The 22,131-nt window shown below is 37.4% G+C and overlaps 2 protein-coding genes across 2 annotated transcripts in view; one reads left to right on the top strand and one right to left on the bottom strand.

The window, feature by feature from the left end:
- LOC310716403 (antigen WC1.1-like) overlaps window positions 1–22,131 on the bottom strand; it is a 149,595-nt gene that overhangs the window by 78,325 nt on the left and 49,139 nt on the right. The gene's annotated exons all lie outside the window — the stretch shown is intronic.
- pkhd1l1.1 (PKHD1 like 1, tandem duplicate 1) overlaps window positions 1–22,131 on the top strand; it is a 47,242-nt gene that overhangs the window by 18,546 nt on the left and 6,565 nt on the right. The window contains exons 36-69 of the mRNA XM_083523462.1: window positions 317–487; window positions 682–887; window positions 1,531–2,506; window positions 3,127–3,375; window positions 3,485–3,634; window positions 3,843–4,017; window positions 4,260–4,410; window positions 5,876–6,032; window positions 6,386–6,595; window positions 7,112–7,241; window positions 7,472–7,713; window positions 7,894–8,030; window positions 8,149–9,178; window positions 10,604–10,795; window positions 10,999–11,150; window positions 11,343–11,502; window positions 11,640–11,808; window positions 12,294–12,382; window positions 12,630–12,775; window positions 13,502–13,631; window positions 14,445–14,563; window positions 15,147–15,276; window positions 15,396–15,569; window positions 15,711–15,814; window positions 16,629–16,755; window positions 17,084–17,205; window positions 17,306–17,396; window positions 17,976–18,124; window positions 18,456–18,578; window positions 18,679–18,790; window positions 20,339–20,455; window positions 20,547–20,712; window positions 21,219–21,451; window positions 21,581–21,748. Coding sequence (XP_083379588.1) covers window positions 317–487; window positions 682–887; window positions 1,531–2,506; window positions 3,127–3,375; window positions 3,485–3,634; window positions 3,843–4,017; window positions 4,260–4,410; window positions 5,876–6,032; window positions 6,386–6,595; window positions 7,112–7,241; window positions 7,472–7,713; window positions 7,894–8,030; window positions 8,149–9,178; window positions 10,604–10,795; window positions 10,999–11,150; window positions 11,343–11,502; window positions 11,640–11,808; window positions 12,294–12,382; window positions 12,630–12,775; window positions 13,502–13,631; window positions 14,445–14,563; window positions 15,147–15,276; window positions 15,396–15,569; window positions 15,711–15,814; window positions 16,629–16,755; window positions 17,084–17,205; window positions 17,306–17,396; window positions 17,976–18,124; window positions 18,456–18,578; window positions 18,679–18,790; window positions 20,339–20,455; window positions 20,547–20,712; window positions 21,219–21,451; window positions 21,581–21,748 — 6,957 coding nt within the window. The remainder of the gene's footprint in view (window positions 1–316; window positions 488–681; window positions 888–1,530; window positions 2,507–3,126; window positions 3,376–3,484; window positions 3,635–3,842; window positions 4,018–4,259; window positions 4,411–5,875; window positions 6,033–6,385; window positions 6,596–7,111; window positions 7,242–7,471; window positions 7,714–7,893; window positions 8,031–8,148; window positions 9,179–10,603; window positions 10,796–10,998; window positions 11,151–11,342; window positions 11,503–11,639; window positions 11,809–12,293; window positions 12,383–12,629; window positions 12,776–13,501; window positions 13,632–14,444; window positions 14,564–15,146; window positions 15,277–15,395; window positions 15,570–15,710; window positions 15,815–16,628; window positions 16,756–17,083; window positions 17,206–17,305; window positions 17,397–17,975; window positions 18,125–18,455; window positions 18,579–18,678; window positions 18,791–20,338; window positions 20,456–20,546; window positions 20,713–21,218; window positions 21,452–21,580; window positions 21,749–22,131) is intronic.

The raw sequence follows: 22,131 nt of genomic DNA on the forward strand, positions 1-22,131 counted from the left end.
CATTACAATGTTTTACAAAACTACACATAAGCAAACATAAAATAGGTCACAAAGGACTTCAAATTTAAATGTTGTAAAAATGTGTTGATGACTAATTGTACTTATGTTGAATGCATTCTTAGCTATTAGCCAGTCTAATTACAATACATGCCTAATTACCACTTGTGAAAGCTCTAAGAATAAAGGAACAATAGAAATGCTTTATTGCAGGTATTGTCATGTCCTGTTTTAAAAAATTAGGGCAAAAAAACAACAAAAAAAACATATAATCCTGCTGGAATGTGTATGTGAGTGTTTCTTGTCCTGTTGTCTGCAGGGTTCTTCAGTTATTATTTTACAGCTCCTGGGGTGTACTATTACAGCAGTGGCTATATCGACTCAGCAAACCAGACCAGCATGCAGGGCGTGGTGAATGTCAGACCACTAGAGGAGAGAAGTATTAAGCTAAATGTCACTGTAGCAGGATTCCAGGCTCTAGAGATTCAAGGTACAAATTTACAATGCTTATCTTCTTAACCCAAAATTAATTAATATACACGGCATCTGTAGTTAAGTTTAAAAGACAATTATATATTGCATTTGAAGTCTAAATCCAAATTTTTTGCTAATGAAGAATCATTTAAATGATTAAATCTCAAAGTAAAGAGCTAGGCTTAACTTGCATTAACACTTGCCCTCTAGGATCAACACGCCTTCGCAGATCAGTTTCTGACTGTGTGGCCTTCCCTGAGTGCACCGACTCTAACACAAGCTCCAACAGCCAATCTTTCAGTTTCTCCAGCTGTTCCAGCCCCATTGTCAACTCCATCTCACCTGATCATGGCACATATCATGACCCCATCATTATCCAAGGATCTGGCTTCAGCAGCATCACTTGTGCCATTCAGGTAAATATATGGTAGTCTAAGCTTTGTTTCCAAAGCCTAATGAGTTTAAACAAATTAAGAGTTTGCTACATATTATTCCAAGTTACTTAAATTCTACTCACTACTACAGAATTCAGTAAAATCTTGTAAGAAAGCCTTAATAAGGCTAATGCCTATGTTTACATAAAAAATATTAACAACAGAGTAAATACAACAATTAGGACATTTAAAATGGAAGCACAAGTGAGTGGTCAGATGTGATCTATGGATCAAAGACCATAGACAGCATCCATTTATACATCCCCAGTACAGGCTGGTCAGTGGTTTAAATAGTCTATATTTTGTACATAGTGCCAGCTAGGCTTATTTCTATCTCTTGTTTTTCTCCAATGATTTCAGGACATGATTTCAGGAATAGATGATGATAAAAAATATGGATACATTAGTCCACTAAACAGTATGTGAAATGTTTTCAGGTTTTGTCATGGTTTGCAATGGGTTTTTGATTGAAACTGTGGTTACTATGGGATTTTTAATGTGTGTTCATGCATTAAGTGTCTGTACAGTGTGTTCCATTTTCATTCATGTCTTTCATGCACATGATCTGATATGTGATTTGATATCACTGATCTGATAAGCATCTTTGTCTCATGCACTGTTACAGGTCACGATCGGAAACACTTCATGCAACGTCATCAACAGTACCTCCACTATGATTCAATGCCTCCTCAGTGCTGATAGTGGAACACCTGTTGGCATACTTTTGCCTGTCCAAGTCCAGATCAACAACCTGGGCACCGCCCTGCTCACTATGCCTAGTGAATCTGCCCGGCGTTATGCTGTCATGCCTGTGTTGGATTCAGTTTCACCCTCAGTGGGCAGCACAACTGGTTATACACGCCTCCTTCTCACTGGATCTGGTTTGACTGCAGGCAAAGTCACAGTGGCTGGCTATCCATGTATCACAGTGTCCAGCAATTACACTAACATCATATGCGATACATCTCCTTCCTCCGCTCAGACGGGAAATGTTGCTGTTCAAGTGGGTGCAGTTTCTTCATCCTGCAGTGCTGACTGTTCGTTTCAATATTCCTCCTCCCTGGCACCAACAGTTTCTTCGATATCCCCCAACTCTATTACTGGAAACCAAACAACTGTAGTTGTATCTGGAAGTGGCTTTGGCAGCTATATCGAAGACCTCAGGGTGTATGCAGGCAACTTCATGTTAGAAGTTAAAGCCGTCACAGACAGCATTCTCACACTGCAGGTTGGTCCTCTGCCTGCAGGGGCTCATGCCCTAAAATTGATTGTCATGAGTAAAGGACTAGCATTGGGAAATGCCACAATTACCAGCCAGGCACAGGCCAGCCTACAGCCCAGCTCAGGCAGTCTAGCAGGAGGGACACTTCTAACAATCACAGGCAATGGATTCGCAGCAGGAAACACCAGTGTGATGCTGGGTTCATACCCATGCACCATAATGACTCTAACTCCTTTCATGGTGACTTGCTTGACACGTTCCTTTACTGAAGCACAGGTGCAAGTCAATATTAAGGTCTTTGTAGTGAATTACCCACCTCTAAGCTTCAACTACACTCGCAGTCAAACTCCCAACATCACCAGGGTTAGCCCTACAACAGGTACAAGCAATAAATGCATGCTATTAAGTGACATTATTCATTTGTTAAAAATCAAATAAATAATGTCACATTATTATGTGTCTTATATATCAGATTATTTACATTTACATGGGGTATTTACAAAATAAATTCAATTAATTTGTAGTAGTATACTGCATTTAACATTGCCACAAAGCAGCTTTAAAGACATTAATATGTTAACAACATACATTTTAAATGTATAAATCAGTCCTATAAATTAATCTCTAATGAATGATCCAAAGCTTAAAACGCTTCGATACATTTTTGAATTATTCCTGCAAGTGTTTAAAAGAAGAGCTTTGGGGTAATATGCAGTTACCGTGAAGCCTGGATTATATGTACTTTTACATAAATTACACATATGAGCATGTGAACAATACACATACATTCAAAGCTACACGTCAAGGTTAATCCAGGCCTAAGGGCACAAAACCTGCTTATTGACAGCATCACAAACCTTTTCGTCTCCTGTTTGCATCCCCATCTCTCCATTTTACTCAGTTTACTTTAATTATAATAAACATTTTTAAATGGAAGAATGATACAATGTCAAACAATCTTCTCTTTTTACACCTCACATTTTTTTTAAAACACAACAGGTCCCAGTGGAACAGAGATCACAGTTTCAGGATCTGGTTTTGGCTCAGCAGCTGGTCTGGTTTCCATGCTGATAGATGGTGCACCATGTAATATTTCATCCATCACAGACACAACTATACAGTGCACTGTGGGTGAACATTCAGGGGGAACGTTCCCAGTTACACTGTATCACCAGAACAAAGGTTATGCTTTGACCCAGGCTAACTTCAGCTATGAGTTGCGTATGACACAAGTCGTGCCTAACGAAGGTAATCTTAGTTTACAGATAACATCACATTACGTATTTCTTTTTGAGGCACAGATGTTGTAATATATTCTAGTAACACAACCCCTTTTTATTTTTTGCTGCTACTTCAGGAAGCTATGGAGGTGGTGCAGTAGTAGCAGTCCAAGGCTCTGGGTTTGACCCAAACTTTTCCCAAATTCTGATCTGTAATACACAATGCAATGTCAACCGAAACACATCAACTTCAACAAATCTGTACTGCCAGGTGCCACCTTACAATGGTACGTCAGGAGAATATCAAAGCAGACATCATGGCATATCTTCTGACCCATTTATGTTCATCATCATAAAGAGATATTTGCATGACACTAAAATATGTAAAAAATGTCTTAAATAGTACATAACGTTTTGTCAAAGACAAGAAAGCAACAATGCAAGTGACAGGTGCAAGAATGATCGAGATAAAGAGTGTTTACATGATTTCGACAGGAACTCAAGCTGTGTTGTCATGCACAGTGGTAGTGCTGAATAGATACGGATCAGCCAACATTACAAATGGCTACACATACAAAACCAGCCTCACACCTGTCATCACGGATGTCTCACCTCGCCGAGGAGGAACAGCTGGAGGCACTTTGCTTACAATCGCTGGCTACGGTTTCAGGTCTGTTATTATGCTCTCATCATGAATTACAATTTGAAAATGAATAGAAAACTAAATAGAAATCTTTTTGTCAATCATGGGATGAAAAGTAGGAGCTTTAAATGAGAGTGTTTTCCACACATTACACAACAGTATGATAATTAACAAGGATTTCTAAATTTCTCACAGCTTATGTGATACAAATTAACTGATTCAATGTTACAAATCTTATTATTGACTGTTTCCTGCTTTTGCACACACAGTGGAGGGATGGTTAGTGTGACAATCGCAGGGTCAGTGTGTGACGTCCAGTCAGCCAATGACACCCAGGTCATCTGTGTGACCAATGCCCAGGCCAACTCCCAGCAAACTAAGGTCTTAGTGAATGTCGGAGACAGAGGAATGGCCCAGACGGTAAACCTCTTATCACCTACACAAAGCTCTTCTCACATACACATGCATAACAAAAAACAATTAGGTGAATATTTTATTATTATATTACATATTTTATGATTTTATTATTAAATGTATTTAATACATATATAATAAAAATGTTTCTCAACTCACCTAAATGTAGGATAAAGGTAGCTTGATTTATCAACGCACTGAAAAGTGCCTACAGCATCTAGCACTAACAGCCATGTCATGATCAATGTCACTAAGATCCCATTTTCCCACAAAACTGATTATATAACTTTAATATAAACTGACCCTTTTGACCGAGGCCTACATGCATTTACATACTGACCTGCTGCTAATATGTGTTTAGTAAGTGTATGATGTAGGTTAATTGTATGAGCTTTAGCAAACAAAATAGGTCTTGTGGTCATTTTTAAAGCAACATTCGCTTTAAAACTTTTTTGGCATTTTTTTCCTCATAACACCGAAAAAAACATAAATTACTCTGTCTATTTTGAACGTATAGATAAAAGTCAATACATCAATCGAATTTGTAAAGAGTCTTTTATTTGTATGCACTCATAATAACAACAAAAACACTGTGATTTTGTAAAATAAAGAAAACAGAAGCTCTCCGTCATCTCTCTGCCATCTCTCTTCACAGACTCATAAATATAACAACCTAAATCTCAGTAAATACTTGCCTCACAGACATAATAAATATATGGACAAAAAGCTTGAAATGTCTTCTTTTAAATAAACCAAATCGAAAACAAATATTCTTTGATTATGTAATTCATATGAAAGTTAGATTATGTACTGTTTAACAAGTATCACATATTATCACTAATGTGACCCTGCCTCACACTGAGCGTGCTGTTTATATGGAATTTATCTGCGGTAATCATGTACACACCACTGAAAAATGGCATAAAACATTAAGAACCTATGCTAGACCCATAACATATTTGGCATTGATTTAATCAGTGGTCCCTTTCTTAACATGTGAAGTGGGAGCTCAGTGGTTAAGCTCCTGACCTTTTGAATGGAAGGTTGTGAGTCCATATCCCTGTACTACCAAGCTACAACTAAGCAGCTGTGCAAATTAGATAGCTGTAGGTTGGTCTGGATATGGGTGTCTGCTGCATAATGCAAATTGCACATTTTAAATAATTTTAACTATATAAAAGTATACAGAATCTAATTTTATATAGTATATATGAATATAATTTAAGTAGTCACTTTTTGGTTTAAAGTGTCCAGCCCTATTTTTAGCATTTCACAATTCATTGGAATTTCAGTTTGCCATCTGTAAGTATGATCTAGGTGATCATGGCCATAAATAGAACAGATTAAATACAGCACTGGTGTAATCGTGCCATTTCATGTAGAGCGTAAAGATATAAAGATAGAGCTACCATTATAGAAGTGATAATGTTTTTTACAGTGTAAATACTTTAACATCCACCTCTCGTTTCAGGATAGTGCAAACTTTTTTTACATTGATGTGTGGTCATCTCGGTACACATGGGGCGGTGAATCACCCCCTGATGAGGGCACTTTTGCTGTGATCACTAAAGGACAGACGATCCTCCTAGATGTTAGCACACCAGTGTTGAAGATGCTTCTCATCCAAGGTAGGAGGGGGAGGAAACCTGGGGATATCAGCTTATCAGGATCTTATAGAGTTCCCTCTGGTTCAGTGAAATAATAATATGGCATATCCAGCACAACATACAGAAAATTCCCAGGAAATACACTCTGGATAGGCACAACACAAACACTTTTGCACATTTATTTATTCTTAGGGACAACTGCATGTTTTTGAGAGATGGAAGGAAACCGGCAAACTTCAAAAAACAATTTGAGATTCTGCACAGATAGTAGACAAAACTCCACTCTACCCACTCTTTCAGCACAGCATCCTGTTAAGCCTGTTAAGATATATTTTTTCCACATTCACTTGCAATGTGTCATGTCTTATGCTCAGGTGGAACATTGATCTTTGACGAAGCAGATATTGAGCTGCAGGCAGAAAACATTCTTATCACAGATGGTGGAACTCTTCAGATTGGAACCGAGGCCAAACCATTCCAGCACAAGGCAATCATCACACTACATGGCCACCTTCGTGCTCCTGAACTTCCTGTCTATGGGGCTAAAACCCTGGGGGTTAGAGAAGGAGTCCTGGACTTGCACGGTACAGCATTAGATTTACACCATTTGGCAGACACTCTTATACAGACTTGTATTCGGGCTAATTAATCTAAAAATAAGAAAAATATATATACCTGTAATCTAGAATATAAAATCTGGAAATGGAATCTAAAATATAGTTCAGAATCCAGTTTTTAAAAATGTCTAAACTAAACTAGTTTAGCTTTTGCTGCAGATCTGTATTGCTAATCACATGCACTAGAGACCAGACAGAAGGATGTTTTGACATAAATTTTTTATTCCACTTACATTCCCTACTTTGATTAGTGATCTAAGGATGTAGCTTGTTTAACAGGTTTATTTGACAGAGAAGTATGCATTTATTTTACGGTCATTTATATTCTAAATCTGTGATGCTAGTCAAAAAAATTTATGTACGAAACAGAATATAATTAGTCCAATTTGTCTTATTTATATTTTGAAATTATCAATTTTATGTAAATGGTTCGTGGCTTTACAAACATATAATAATATAAAATCATTTTTTATCCTTGTTCAGGTACCCCTATACCTATCACCTGGACACGCCTTGCTCAAACCGCTAGCAATGGTTCCAATACTCTCGTTTTGATGGACTCCGTAACCTGGAAAGTTGGAGATGAAATTGTCATTGCATCAACAGGTGCCAGGTAAAGAATAATCCATAAACCATTGCAGTACCTTATTGATAAGTCCAGTAATTGCAAATGTTTTGCCTTATTGCCATTGACAACAAAGCTTGAGGCAACATGATGTTGATCTATATATATTTATGCTGATGATAATATAAAATGTACAATATAATAAATATCAGGAACTATTTCACTCTTTAGTTGACTCCATTAATAGTGGTTAATGTGGATTGTGGGTAATATTACAGGCACAGTCAACAGCAGAATGAAGTGATGACGATTGCATCTGTGTCACCTGATGGTCAAACCTTAACACTGACTAGTCCTCTGAGTTACACCCACCTTGGGATAACTGTCACATTACCTGATGGCACCATGTTTGAGGCAAGGGCTGAGGTTGGCGTGCTTACCAGGAACATCGTTGTCCGTGGGTCCATTAACACAGAATGGAGCGATAAAATCCAGGCATGTCCTGATGGATTTAATACAGGTGGGAATTTCATTCTTTATTTTTATTATAATTATTTAATCATTATTTTATCCAAAGTTAGCATAAAATAATAGATTTTTGTGGTTAACCTTATTCATATGGTTCACTGAATAAGTAAACCATATGAATAAACTGTGCATTGGTTTGTATGTTAATTGCAATGCACATATGTGATTTCAGGGGAGTTTGCCACCCAGACTTGCTTTCAAGGGAGATTTGGGGAAGAAACTGGAAGTGACCAGTTTGGTGGATGTATTATGTTCCACGCACCTCGGCCTGGTGAAAATCTGGCAATAGGAAGAATTGAATATGTTGAGGTATCAAATTGCATTATTAATGTGTTCATTTTATATCTAACACACATATGCCATTATTTGTATAATACCCTACTAGGCACTTTTTTAAATTGTGTTATCATTTGTGTCCTTTTGGCAGATATTCAATGCTGGCCAGGCCTTTCGTCTGGGTCGTTACCCCATCCACTGGCATTTGATGGGAGACATTAATTTCAAGTCTTACGTTCGTGGCTGTGGCATCCACCAGACCTACAACCGTGCAGTCACCATCCATAACACACACAGGCTGCTGGTGGAACATAATGTCATCTATAACATTATGGGAGGAGCTTTTTTTATTGAGGATGGCATAGAGACAGGCAATATCCTGCAGTACAACCTGGCAGTGTTTGTTCGTCAGAGCACTAGCCTACTAAATGACGACGTGACACCAGCTGGCTACTGGGTCACCAACCCTAACAATACCATCAGACACAATGCAGCTGCTGGAGGAACGCACTTTGGGTACTGGTACCGAATGCATGACCATCCAGATGGCCCTTCCTATGACAGTAATATCTGCCAGAAGATGGTGCCTCTGGGTGAGTTCTATAACAATACAGCTCACTCTCAAGGCTGGTTTGGCCTGTGGATCTTCCAAGAGTTCTTCCCCAAGAAGGACGGCAAGTGCAGCTCTACTATACCAGAGCCAGCTGTGTTTCGCAAACTCACATCCTGGAACAACCAGAAGGGAGCAGAGTGGGTAAACGCAGGAGCAGTGCAATTCAACAACTTTCTTATGGTCAACAATGAGGTGGCAGGAGTGGAGACCAAGCGCATTATCCAGCAGCATGTCAGCGGTTGGGGGCTAGACAAAGGTGCAGGACTGGTCAACAGCACCATAGTGGGGCATGTAGATGAGCTTGACCTGGGGACAAACTACTGTACCAGTCGTGCAATTGTCCTGCCCCTGGAAGATGGCATGAGTGTCATCAACACTACATTTATTAACTTTGACAGGCCAAATTGTGCTGTTGTTGGGGTGACCACTATACAAGGAACCAGTGGCGACTTTGCTGGGGGATGGACTGTCAAATTTAGTGGAATTCAATTTTACCAGTCACCCAACAAGGCTAACTTTAGATGGGAACATGAAATTGCTCTATTGGATGTTGATGGATCACTGACAGGTATTAATTATACTTTATTAATACATTGTTTAGAAAAGCATTTTTAACAAGAATTTTAACAAGATATAACACAACAAAGTCAGTTGGTAGGGTTCCTCAAAGGAGTGTTGGTTAGTTCCCTATAAGAGATCTGTCTGGTAAAGAAATATTCTGTTGTATAACAATATGTTACTGTTCGTAACCCCGGTTTTCTGAAACATTGAGTGAAAAGATCCACCTATGGGAAGGGCATTTGTGCCGGTTGGCCAATACACTGAATACCGATTTAGGCGGGGCAGAGGGAACCCGGAGGGCCTCGGATGACGGGATGGCCTCCTCATCATCCAAGCCGTCGAAGAGGTCCGCCTCACCCTCATCCCTGGAACCGGTTGGTCCATTGGGGAAACAGTTGTCAGCCGGCAATAAATCCTCGAACAAGGAACGGGCACAGGTCAGCCCAGTTTGAGGAAGCTGCGCCACGGGAAGCCCTGGGGTGCGCAGCGGCGTTGCCTTTTTCCCCCTCCAAGTCAGACAACTTGAAGTCGACACACAGTGGCTGTTTTGAGCCTGTGATGCAGGAGCCTTTTCGGGAGTGCTAGACAATGGCTAAAGTTGTCTGGGAGGTCGATCGCTTCCTGCGCATGTTTAAGACCCAGGCAGACATTGCAGAAGGGATTTGAATCCCTAGCGGCAACGAGTGCGCCGCACGTGGCCGAACAGGCTTGCGACAGGTTGTCCACCGGTGTAGCCGGTGCTGACTTAGAAATGCGGCTCGTGAAAGCTAACCTGGCTAAGGACAAGCACGTCCGGTGGAGGCTTAAGAGAAGATGTGTCCTCCTGAAAACAAATCGTGTAGTCCAAGGACCAGGAAGCTGTAAGGTAGGATTACAGAAGTTACGAGAAGTGAATGTTAACTGAGGAAAGTTAGTGCGTGCAGGTGCTTTATGCACTCGGGTAAGGGGCATTCCCTTACCTGCAATTGGGCATGCGCTCCTGTCTGTCAAGCCAGACTTGGTGCAATTGGAGGTCAGGTAGGGATACCCTTCCCAAAGGTAGATCTCGACACGAGATGATGAAAGAGAACCCTATATAGCCCTATACATTTCATATGGTGTATTTAAAAAATATTGGAAAAGGAAAAAGAAAGTTCAATTTGACCATTTTTGTCCAGATGGATGCTACTAAGGCTTACTCTTCCTCTACTTTAAGGGTAACAGCAACTTTTCCAAAGATGCTCTAGAACATTTAAAAAAAATGCATTTGCCTTTAATATTAACAAATGCATTCAGGTCCTCTATGAGTTAATATTATTTTACATTATAAATAAGCTTTGAAAATGCTATAGTAACATTTGTTGACATGAATTAGTTAGCTAGCTGACTAGCAGGGAATTAGTGTTTTTAACCTCCTTCTCAAAACATTTTCTTGTCATCTCCATATCAAAAGGTAATTCTGACTACAAGGTAGTGCCAAAGAGCAACCTGCTGGATCCTGCCCACTGCTTTGGCAATGCTTCATGGAGCATAGGCTTCCCCGGGACAGTGTGTGATAACACAATAAACTTCCACCGACTAGGGATTAATTCCTCTTTACCCTCTTCCCTTTTGTTTAAGGATCTCATACTCACCAATACATATGGTATGGAATATAATTAACTTACATTCACTTAAGAATTGTGGTACATAACCGCAAGACATTGTGCTATTTTGAGTTTAGTTTCTCACTATCATACATAGTACAAATAACTGTGTTTAGATATAACACAGTGTAACCAATATTGCACAGCTACTCTTTTTTGTGTGTTTTTTTAATATGATTTGTATATTGTTATATTTTTCCAGGCACAAGCGTTGTTCCCTTTGCTGATAAATTGATTACTCATAAATCTGGTTGGATGGCTCTAATTCCAACTGACAAAACCTACACCTGGTACTTTCGCAATGCTTTGCAAATAAGCAACATCTCATATAGCGCTGTGTTTTATGGCTTCAAGGTAAGTCCTTAAATAAATTGTATTCAATTTTATTTGTGAAGCACTTTTCACAATGGATATTGTTGCAAATCAGCTTTGCATAAATCCAGAAAGAGTTTAAAAACATTTCATGAACCATTTTATTATATTGTAAGATGTTATATATTTATTAAATGTGTATGCTGTTTTCTCTTTTTTTCTCTCCCCAAATAGCCTCAGGATTATGTGATAATAAATCACAATCTGACTCAGAGTCCTGACCAGGTGTTTGTGATGGACCGTAGAAATGGATCAGCCAATCCCCTGAATCCTGATGTGAATATAAATGGAGACTGGTACATGGACAAGTCCTCCAACAACCTCTACTACATTGGTAAATCTGTTGGTGTACATTCTGTAAATCCTCATAAGATACATATTATTTGAGATGTGTAACATGAAAAAAAACTAGAAAAAAGGAAATATTTTGCTCTCATGCGCTGATCTCAACCATGCTGTATTACTTTTCAGTATCCGGCAAAACAACTGTTTCTAAAAGACGACGGAGGAATAGCGTAGACAGATCGACCTCAGACATTTCAGTGGCATTTGGAGTTTATAACTGCTTCTACACCAATTGTGCACCACCTCAACCAGCCACTGTTGCACCACCTCCCAGCCGCCGACCTGCCAACTTCATGTATGTTACATAGATTCTGTGGAAATATAAATGTAATATAAATGTGTAAACTAATTGCAGAATTCCAGTCCACATACTAAGTCCAAAGTCTAAATACTCAGATTTCTATCTTTATCACAGTTACCTTGCCTTAAACCATTGCTTCTTTTTATCTCTATGTCTATTAACTGTAATGTATTTATATCTATTCATAAGCTATCCACATCGTCAAGTTCCTTGATCATGTATTGATGTTGTATTGATCATTTACATTAAATAATTAAAAGCTGGTATGATATTGACGAAGGCAGAGAATCCTGATTTCTGGATTGTATTAACCAGTATTGTTATAAAAATATTATTCTGCCGTGTAACAAAAATTAGGATCATGTTTTTTTTTTTTTTTTACAGTTTACCCACTAGAAACTGCTAAATTGTCAATTTACAAGAAGAATGTATGTGAATGTTGGAAGGAATATGTTATATGCATATGTTATGATTTGTAGTGCCTGGTCCAATCAGTCATTCTGGCTGTCATCTGCGGAGAATAACTTCACTGTACCGAAAGAAGGTGCCAATGTTGTCATTCCCTCAGGTATCGTACTGATTTCTTAAATGTTTTTGTATAATTACAAAATAGTTTTTGGAGCATTTTTAGTACCAAAACTGGTTGGTAGGATATTTACTGTGTTACATTATTTTGGCTGTTTTACAGTTGTGGTCTTTATGCATTTTATTTAATATTTATCTTTTGAAAAGTGCAACATTTTTACATTTTTTATTATAATTTTTTTTTTTCAAACACCAACAAAAGTTGATCCTGTTCTATTTTGCATCCACAGGCAAATGGGTAGTTTTAGATACCCCTTTACCACCCTTAAAAAACCTCACAGTGATGGGAGTCCTGGAAATTCCAGATAACATGACGACCATGTCCAACCGCACCACAGACAGTATTGTCCTCGATGCTACTTATATTTCAATTCTGGTCAGTCTTCCTATAAATCATTGGACACACAGATTTACGAGTTGCAATTATAATTACATTTCCCCAACCCCAAACATCAACACCCTTACACCAAAATGTATTCAAATTCTAGTTTTTCTAAAATCCTTCTGTTGAAAGCAAATACTCCTGACAAATAATGTTACTAAACTGTACAATTCCTTATAACTGGCATTCCTTATAACTGGCATTCCTAATAACTAGCACTGGCATCAAGGCATAATTTATTTTATGTGGAAAGGTGAATATTTTGTATTCTGCCTGTCCACTACCTTTAAACCTTTCTTCAACATGCTAATTATATGATACCACTGGCATTGACCTTGACATATGTATCAGTAGAAGAATGCTGAGGATGGAGCCGCCAGGAAGGAGGAAAAGAGAAAGGCTAAACAGGAAGTTTATGGATGTGGTGCGGGAAGACATGCAGGTTGTTTGTTTGAAAGAGGCAGATGTAGAATTCAGAGAAGTATGGAGACGGATGAGCCACTGTGGAAGAAAAAGAAAAAGACATGCACTGACATATGTGAAAGCTACATTATACATTATAGACATTATGCCCCCCAGCTACAAGAAAAAGTACAGTTTGGTAACTTTTCTGTTTTTGACAGTGTAGAACAAATATTAAAGGCTCAGGGGTGTCATTATAGTCATAATATTTCATATCTGTAATATTTAAAAAACAATATTCTTTGTGTTCTCACACAGGGAGGACGTTTGATTGCTGGATGGTCAGACCAGCCCTTTAGCGGACAACTAAAAATCATTCTGAGGGGAAACCAACGAACGCTCGAGTGGCCTCTGCCAGCTGGACAAAACCAAGGATCTAAAGTGCTAGGTAAGGAAGTAATCACACATGTTCTAATATAATCTATGTATAAGTTGCTTGTGGATCATGTTACTTATCAATATAAGATTTTTTTCAACTGGATACATTACATACAAAATGTTTGGCGAAAACATTTATGTAACTATAAACTGTAAATCAAAATACACACCATGGTTCAGAACTTACATAAAAAAGGTAGATTGGCAAGGGTTCTACTTGTGTAACTGTGTAATGTAACTAAATAATACAGTTTTCTTTATTTGTGACCCAGAAATGTGTACATGTGTGTAAACAATAAGCAGAAATCTTTACTATTTAGGGTAAAGACCCCTTTGATGGTATAGTGGTCAATTGATGAACTGGGAGTTCTGAACTGATATTTTCAACAAAGAGTAATGAGGCAGTTGACAGCAAGGAAGTTTTTTTAATAAACAGGAGAGTTTGATTAGCTTATTTGAGAGGTGGTATAAAACTTACAGTACCAAAAAAAGGTACCAGTGTTGTCTTTTCTTCTCAGGACTTCTTTTTGTTCTCATTTTTAAATGATTACAGGTAAGGAGCAACAGATAAGTAGTTGAGAGGGATATAAAAGGAAATTCTGCTAGCTCATTATCTAAGATTATTCTGAAAAATATTTAATAGTTAATATTGCTCCCAAAAGATTTGGCTGGATTACTTAGCTTGTGTTTAAATGCAGCAACAGTGCAGCTTGGCACATAGGCAATGCATCATATGTCTTTATTTGTTGTGTTTGTGTGCAATTTTGGTTTAAAATGTACAAGCTGCAATTTTTTTAACAAAACTGTGATGTTTGTTATTTAGGTGTGTTTGGTTCTCTTGACCTCTATGGCATGCCACATAGAGTTTATCGCACTAAACTTGCCAGCACTGCTTGGGGCGGCTCCAGCTCTCTCTCACTTCAGGAGCCTGTGGACTGGCAGGTAAGGATACTTTCATATGCAAGAAAAAAAAAGTGCATTGTACATAATCTGCAAATTTCTGTGATCATTTTTCCTACTACATATTGTGCAATAATGTGGACTTTGTAGTTTCTGGGTCAAAAAAAGTAAATGTAAAAAATAGTTTTTTTTACCTTTAATTCATCCCAAGAAGTTTTGGCATATGGCGTGCAACAAAACAAGTCTAAATTGAAAAAAACATTTTTTATTGATGTCCTACCACAAATTGGAGCTACTGTTAATACTCATATATTGATTATTTATTATATATATATATATATATATATATATATATATATATATATATATATATATATATATATATATATATATATAATTTATGTATTTTTTGTAAAATTCTTAAGCTATTAAATGCTATTATATCACTTTACTTTTAGATTTTTTTCCTGACTAATGTAAACTTGTATGAATCATTTTCCTTATGATGGCCATAATTAGGAATCATTTTGGCCCTTGTTTAATTTTTAACAAAAACTGGCAAAAGTGAAAAAAACCTAAGTGGAGGAATATCTGTATCGTTTACTCTCTGTGTATTTGTTACCAGGCAGGAGATGAGATTGTGTTGTCGACCACCAGTTATGATCCATGGCAGACAGAGACTCGTACTATATCAGCAGTCTCCAACAATGGCCTTACACTAACATTGGATCAGCCGCTCACTTACACACACATCGGTTAGTCCAGTACAGTTTACAATAAAACCTGCATTCATTAATAGTTTAAAGATAAAACGTCTACAATAAAACAAAGATGTCAATTCAAAGCAACCTAATTACTTGTGCAACTGATGCAGTGGAGAACTACACAGCACCAGGAACATCCAAGACCTACAGGCTGGCTGGTGATGTGGGTCTGCTGAGCAGGAACATTAAGATCATTGGGGGAGATTATCCAGAACTTTTCAGTGAGTCATTCGGAGCCAGAGTCCTAGTTGGATCTTTCTCTGCTGGAGGAATTGACTACAGAGGTATAAAGCTTGAATACCCCACCCAAAAAGCTTAAAAGAAATTGAGAAAACTCTCAGAAAATATATAAAATCGCTTGTTTTATACACATATTAACACTAATCTAAAGAGATTTTATTTCTATTACTGTATAATTTATCTAGGAAAGGCCCAGCTTAGGGACGTGGAGTTTTACCACACTGGACAGGAGGGATGGACAGACAGCACCGATCCTCGATACTCTGTGGCTTTCCTTAACTTGGGAATGGTGAGAAGCAAAAATCGTCGTCCTTCCCTGATTCTGTTCTGATTAAATGATTTTTATAGAATGTCTTCTATTGCATAATGAAAATAGAGTTGATCTAGAAATAGAATTCAGGGATTCGGTTTTAAAACATTGTTAAATCTTTTGGAAATAAAAAAAAAAAATGTTGGGTAGATATGGTGAAGCTTTATCATAATGGGATTTTGTCTGCACTGTCAGCCCTTTAGAACTGTTAGTAGGTTTTCAGCTGCAGGAAAGTTTGTTTGTTTGTTTTGTTTTATTTAGAAAACAAAAAAGAGCAGATATTATATTGTCTACAGCTGATGTAACATGTCTATCAGGAACCAGGAGCCCCTGGAACAGTTCCAAGAAGTAAAGAGAGAATTGTGGGCCCTATCCTTAAAAATAAATTTTATTTTTCTTTTGATAGCATACACAACCATACTTCGTTGTCTTGAGTAAACACCACCACTATTACAAAAACAAATCATACAAATCAATATTCCTTCCTATTTTTAATCATTCATTACGTTCCAGGAACAATTATATCAATGTAATAAAGTATAAATATTTTCAAAGTGGTGATTTGGGGCCTTTGTAGCATCCAGGCCTATTTACCTGGCAAACCCCCATGTAACAGCACCCTGGCAGTAACTTATTTGTTTTGCAGATGTTCCACAACCTAAAAGTAGAGAGTCTGATGTGGCATAATCACTGGTGCTGTGATACAAAAACAATAACTCTTCTGACACCACATCATACATTACTTTCCTAATGTTATTTTGTTGTTGTTTCCTTACATCTCATATTTTCACAGGTGAGTCAGAATGAGTCTTATGTTAAAGGATGTGCGTTTCACCATGGCTTTGCTCCTGCTATCGGGATCTTTGGAACAGACGGAATGACTGTTGATGACAATATCATTCATCACACTGTAGGAGAAGGTATCACACCTCAATCACTATTATATAGACAAGGTTTTAGAGTCTTTCTGCATTCAGTAGAAGATAAAACGAAACATACTGTACATGTAACAAAGCTTGCTAAGATTAGTAATTTGTTCTCCTAAATTATATTGTTCAAGTTAAATTTTTGTATCAGTTGTTAAGCTGAAAGTGTCCGATTGAGTATCAGAAGTTCAAACTTGCATGTTTCTCACAATTGCAACTTACTATTACAAGAGTAATACTATGAGGAAGCTAGAGGCAACATGGGCTTCTCTAAAGCTAATGCTTTAAGTACAGTGTAATTAAAATACCTGTGTTCTGATAGGAATCAGAGTGTGGGGCAATAAGGTCACGCTCCGGGGGAATCTGGTTACACTGACACTTTGGCCAGGGTCATACAATGGAAGACAAGAGCTTTTGAATTCCAACTGGCCGGCAGCTATTGAGGTGTTACACAATAACACACAGCACGTCTCTGAAACATCGTTATTACAGAAAAATAGTGGATTTATATCAAGTGTTGAACATTTTCTTTTTCTGCTTCAAGGCTAACATGGGGGATAATGTAGTTCTTCAGGGGAACATTGTTGCTGGATATGAAAGAGTGGGATTTCGAATCAATGGAGAACCATGTCCAGGTAAAGACAGAGAAATTGCAGCATTCCAATAACAGTTGACAAAACAGTTGACAAGACAGTCTCAAGAGTTTTAATTTAAGCACCTTATCGGCACTTAAAAGAAACATACAGTATTACATTTATATATATTGAATATATGCAAATTTAATTCACATTTGTATGAGGTTGATCAAATATCTGTACATTTCTACACATTTCCAGATTTCTATATTGATAGATTGTTTAGTTTATTTCTAGCATTTTTTCTTAAAAAGAAGCTAAAGGAAGTTCCAATATAATTAGATCATCTGAAACTTGGAATTAAAAATGTGTCTAGAAATATGTGAACAGGCCTTACAGTATACTTCTTATATACTAATCAATATATTATAAAACCTTTTAATTATACAAAAGTCTCTTCACTTGCCAATACATCACTATATGCAGGAAAGGTATCATATATACATTAACTGATAAATCCTATAGATAAATCACATAATGATCATATTTAAAATTGAATATGTTGTCTCTTTTATATACAGTGTCATCCATTAGGCAGCAGAATGAAGTGATTACATTTGATTTGTTTTGTCACTATAGGATCTTTGAATCCAGTGGATCAGTGGCAGCAGAACGAGGTTCACGGCGGTCTGTTCGGAGTCTACATGAATAAAGATGGACTGTCTGACTGTTCTCAAATCCAGGGATTTACCATTTGGAGAAGTTTTGATTATGGAATTTATTTCCAGGTATAACTCCTATCAATCAATTATATCAATTATACAGCTCACATAATTGGTCCCCTGGTGGTCTAGTGGTTAAGATGCAGCGCTCTCACCGCTGCGACCCGGGTTCGATCCCCGGTCAGGGAACCATCCCCAGCCAGGGGATCCTCTTAGTTATAAGAATCTATGTATATTTTTTCTCAATTCTGTTTACAGTAATTACAATGTAATGCATACAGTACATTATTTTTATTAAGCAGGATTGTCATGTCATAGTGATCTCCATGTACATAAAGCTCACACGTGCACTAAATCTAGTTTCCACTACTCATCCCTCTCGTCTGCTCTCGTTAAGGTGTACATGAGTATCATAGTTTCCAATGTGACCCTTGTTGACAATGGAATGGGGATCATGCCGTTAATCTATGAGCCTCCATCAGTCACTCATGAATACTCCAATAAATCTGTCATCATCCAGGTAAGAAGCCGAACATATTGCATTGACATATTTAATATCATGTTCAAATAAATTTTCAATCAGCTGTATTTATAAATGTGTCTCAATCATATTTTTTTAGGATTCCTTAATTGTTGGCAGTAGCCCCAACTTCAACTGCACTGACACACTGTCTGTAAATGACACCAATATCGCTCTGAGTGGAGGGCAGAGGGCACCCCGGCCTCTTAATGGTACTGTCTGACAACAAATTATAATATGTATAAAACAATCATCTGCATCTTTAATATTTTGTATTTGGTGAGTGGTTAGGGCACTGGGCACTAAGATGCAATGACTGTGCCCCTGTACAAGCCTTTCAACTCTGCATGCTCCATAAGGTGTAACCAAAGATGCCTACATACAAGAGCTTCAAAAATAGATCTATTCAGAAATGTGATCCTGTGGGATGTAACAGAGGCCTTTTATGTGGGAGGTTATTACATTTAGGCATTGTGGAAACATGTTGCATAAAGGTTATACAGACATGCACATTAATTAATGTCAATAATATTTTATATAAACAAAAACTTACAGTAAACATGTTCCTATCAGACATACAGTTCCAAATGCTTGCAAACATTTAGTCTTTTATGGTTTTTGAGAGACACCTGCATGTTTCTTTTGCAAAAAAAAACCTAGGTCATGTTGTTACAGATGTTACATTAAAATGTAACATTGTAAAAATAGTCCCTTAGCATTAATAACAGCTTTACACATGCTTGGCATGTCTTGACACATAGACAGTTAGATTCTCCATACATTCAGCTGTAATACTTTTTACACAGCTTAGACATATGCTTCAGGTCATTGTCTTTTTGTATGGGGAAGTTGGTTCCAATGAGCCACATCCAGATGGAATTGTATGGTGTTGAATTATGGAATAGCAGCCATGTTGGTTCAGTTTTCTTTTCAACCAGAAGAAGTCTCCAACCTTCCCTGCTCCAAACAACCCCAAACCATTAAGCTTTCTCCTCGGTGTTTGACTGTGGATGTAAGGCAGTCTGCTAACATTTTCTCTAATGTTTTCTGTCATAAATAAGTAAAAAAATGTCACATTTAGACTTTTCTGTCCACAGAACTCTCTTCCAATCATTCACTGTCCAATTCTCAATTCAAAAATGAGTTTTTGCCTTTACCCTAGTTTGTTGCATATAAACAGAAGAAACATGCATGTGTCTCAGAAACCAAAAAAAGAATGTGTTTTAACCTTTTGACAGGTATATGAAATTTGCTTTTGAGAAGTAGAAAATTGGCATATTATCAGGTTGGGGCTCAAACCAGGGTCCGCCAAAGGGATGTGTACAAACCCAACTGCAGAGACACCACCTGAAATGGAGAAAAACCCACATTTTTTATTTTATTTAATTGTACAAGAGGTCAGCAAAAATTTGCAAAGAAAAATCTATAATAAATTCAAAAACAGGAGAAACCGATTTATACAGGACATCTCTGGCGACATCTGGTGGGAAAAAGCGGAAATCACAAAAAAATAAATATATACACACACACACACACACACACACACACACACACACACACACACACATATATATATATATATATATATATATATATATATATATATATATATATATATATATAAATATATTCATATTTAAACTAGATTAACTAACATAAAGTAGATGATAGTGTCTGTAGTTGACATCATATAAAACACATGAATTACATGCAGAATGATTTGGAAGATGATTTAACATTGTACATTGTGTATCTGGCAGGAGGAAGGTCTGGAATATGTTGGCCAACATTTGAATCTGCTCACAATCTTGCTCCAATGAAACCTCACGATTTACTCATGAGCTACAACACCATTAGTGGATTCATGAGTGTCAAAAGTAACAAGTTGCATTTATATATTTATCATTTCAAAGTGGTACGTAAAAGTGGCTTTTGTTTGGGGTTTGAACCTGCTCTCATTTCTTTCAGGAACTACATTTGTTGGGTTTAGGAATGTGTGCTCAAGTGAAACGAATTACATGTTTTTCACCAATCCGAAAAATGAGGACCTGCAGCACCCGATCAGTGTTCAGTGGATCACTAAGAGTAACAGCACGGAGGAGGCTCAAGTGTTCGTTCATCATCCAGATCTGTCGTGAGTTGTGCTGCCCCTAGACATGCACTCATATTACATTTTCTCTTTTTGTCACCTTTTTACTTTTTTTTTAAATAGCTGTCAATATACTAATCAAATAACTTTATGGCCAACCTAACCCTAATCTGTTTTTATGCCTTCACACACTTTATTTACAACCACACAAAATAAAAATAATCTGGACATAATTTAGATGTGATGAACTCAAGCAAAGGCTTTTATTATGAATTTACCCATGTACAGTACAGTACACAGTGAACTAAAACATAGTTCCTCCAGAACAATATATGTAAAAGCATATACAAACTAATTTGCTGTAAAAACTACTAATTTTAACCTATAATAAATATACAGATATAGTTTTTCCCTTCAGGCTGCCACACTTCCAATATTAACTTAACTGTTTTCCCACTAGTTGTAAAACCACAGCCATTTCAAGCTGAATATGATTTTTTGCAGTTCTCCTGTTGTTTTCACAATCTGCAATTTTCATTAATTAATTGCAGCAAAGTGAACCCATCTGACTGTGTGGATATGGACTGTGATGCTAAGAAGAAAAGCATGATAAAGGACCTGGATGGTAGTTTCCTAGGGGCAGTGGGGGCAGTCATTCCATTCTCTGAGTACGAGTGGGATGGGGATCCCCGACATGGCTTGGGAGACTATCGCATTCCCAAAGTCATGCTTACTTACCTTAATGGCAGCCGAATCCCTGTAGCTAATGTAGCCCCATACAAAGGTGAGTCTGATGAGTTAATTGTTTTATGTACGTGTTAATATTGAGTGCACGCCTATTACTTTCCTATTGCTGTAGCACACTTCAAGATCGACTTGTAAATTGATATAATGCATAGTGATGTTCATACAGGTGTGATCCGGGACTCGACCTGCACATTAATGAGAACCTGGCAGGCCTACAAGTGCTTTGGGATGAACTACAGGATGCTGGTGATAGAGAGTATGGATGCAGACTCTGAAACCAGACGTCTGTCCCCTGTAGCTGTCCTGGGAGATGGATATGTAGACCTGTTGAATGGTAAATATAAATAAGTTATAATAAACAGATCATGCGTTCAGGTGTTCAACAGATACAGATACAGATTTGGATCGGAGGCATCTTATGAGTTTGTTTCTAAGGAAGTTATCCAGAAAAGGTTACATGACATCTGTTTAAGAATATAAGAATATAGGTATGCATTAGAATTGGGATACTGTGGGATAAGAGATTGCAAATTTTTATGTGTAAGTTGGATCTCTTTCTTTACTTTGAATAATGTGAATGTGTACTACTATGTGATGCATTAAGGTTAAAGTAGATTGGATGTTTAAAATGTTATTAAATTGTAAGGAAAATGTTGCAGATACAATCCAAAATAATGACTGTGTGTAGGATTGAAAAAAAAAAAAAAACCAGGAAAA

Source organism: Silurus aristotelis (assembly GCF_946808225.1).
Source record: "Silurus aristotelis genome assembly, chromosome: 21".
NCBI lineage: Eukaryota > Metazoa > Chordata > Actinopteri > Siluriformes > Siluridae > Silurus > Silurus aristotelis.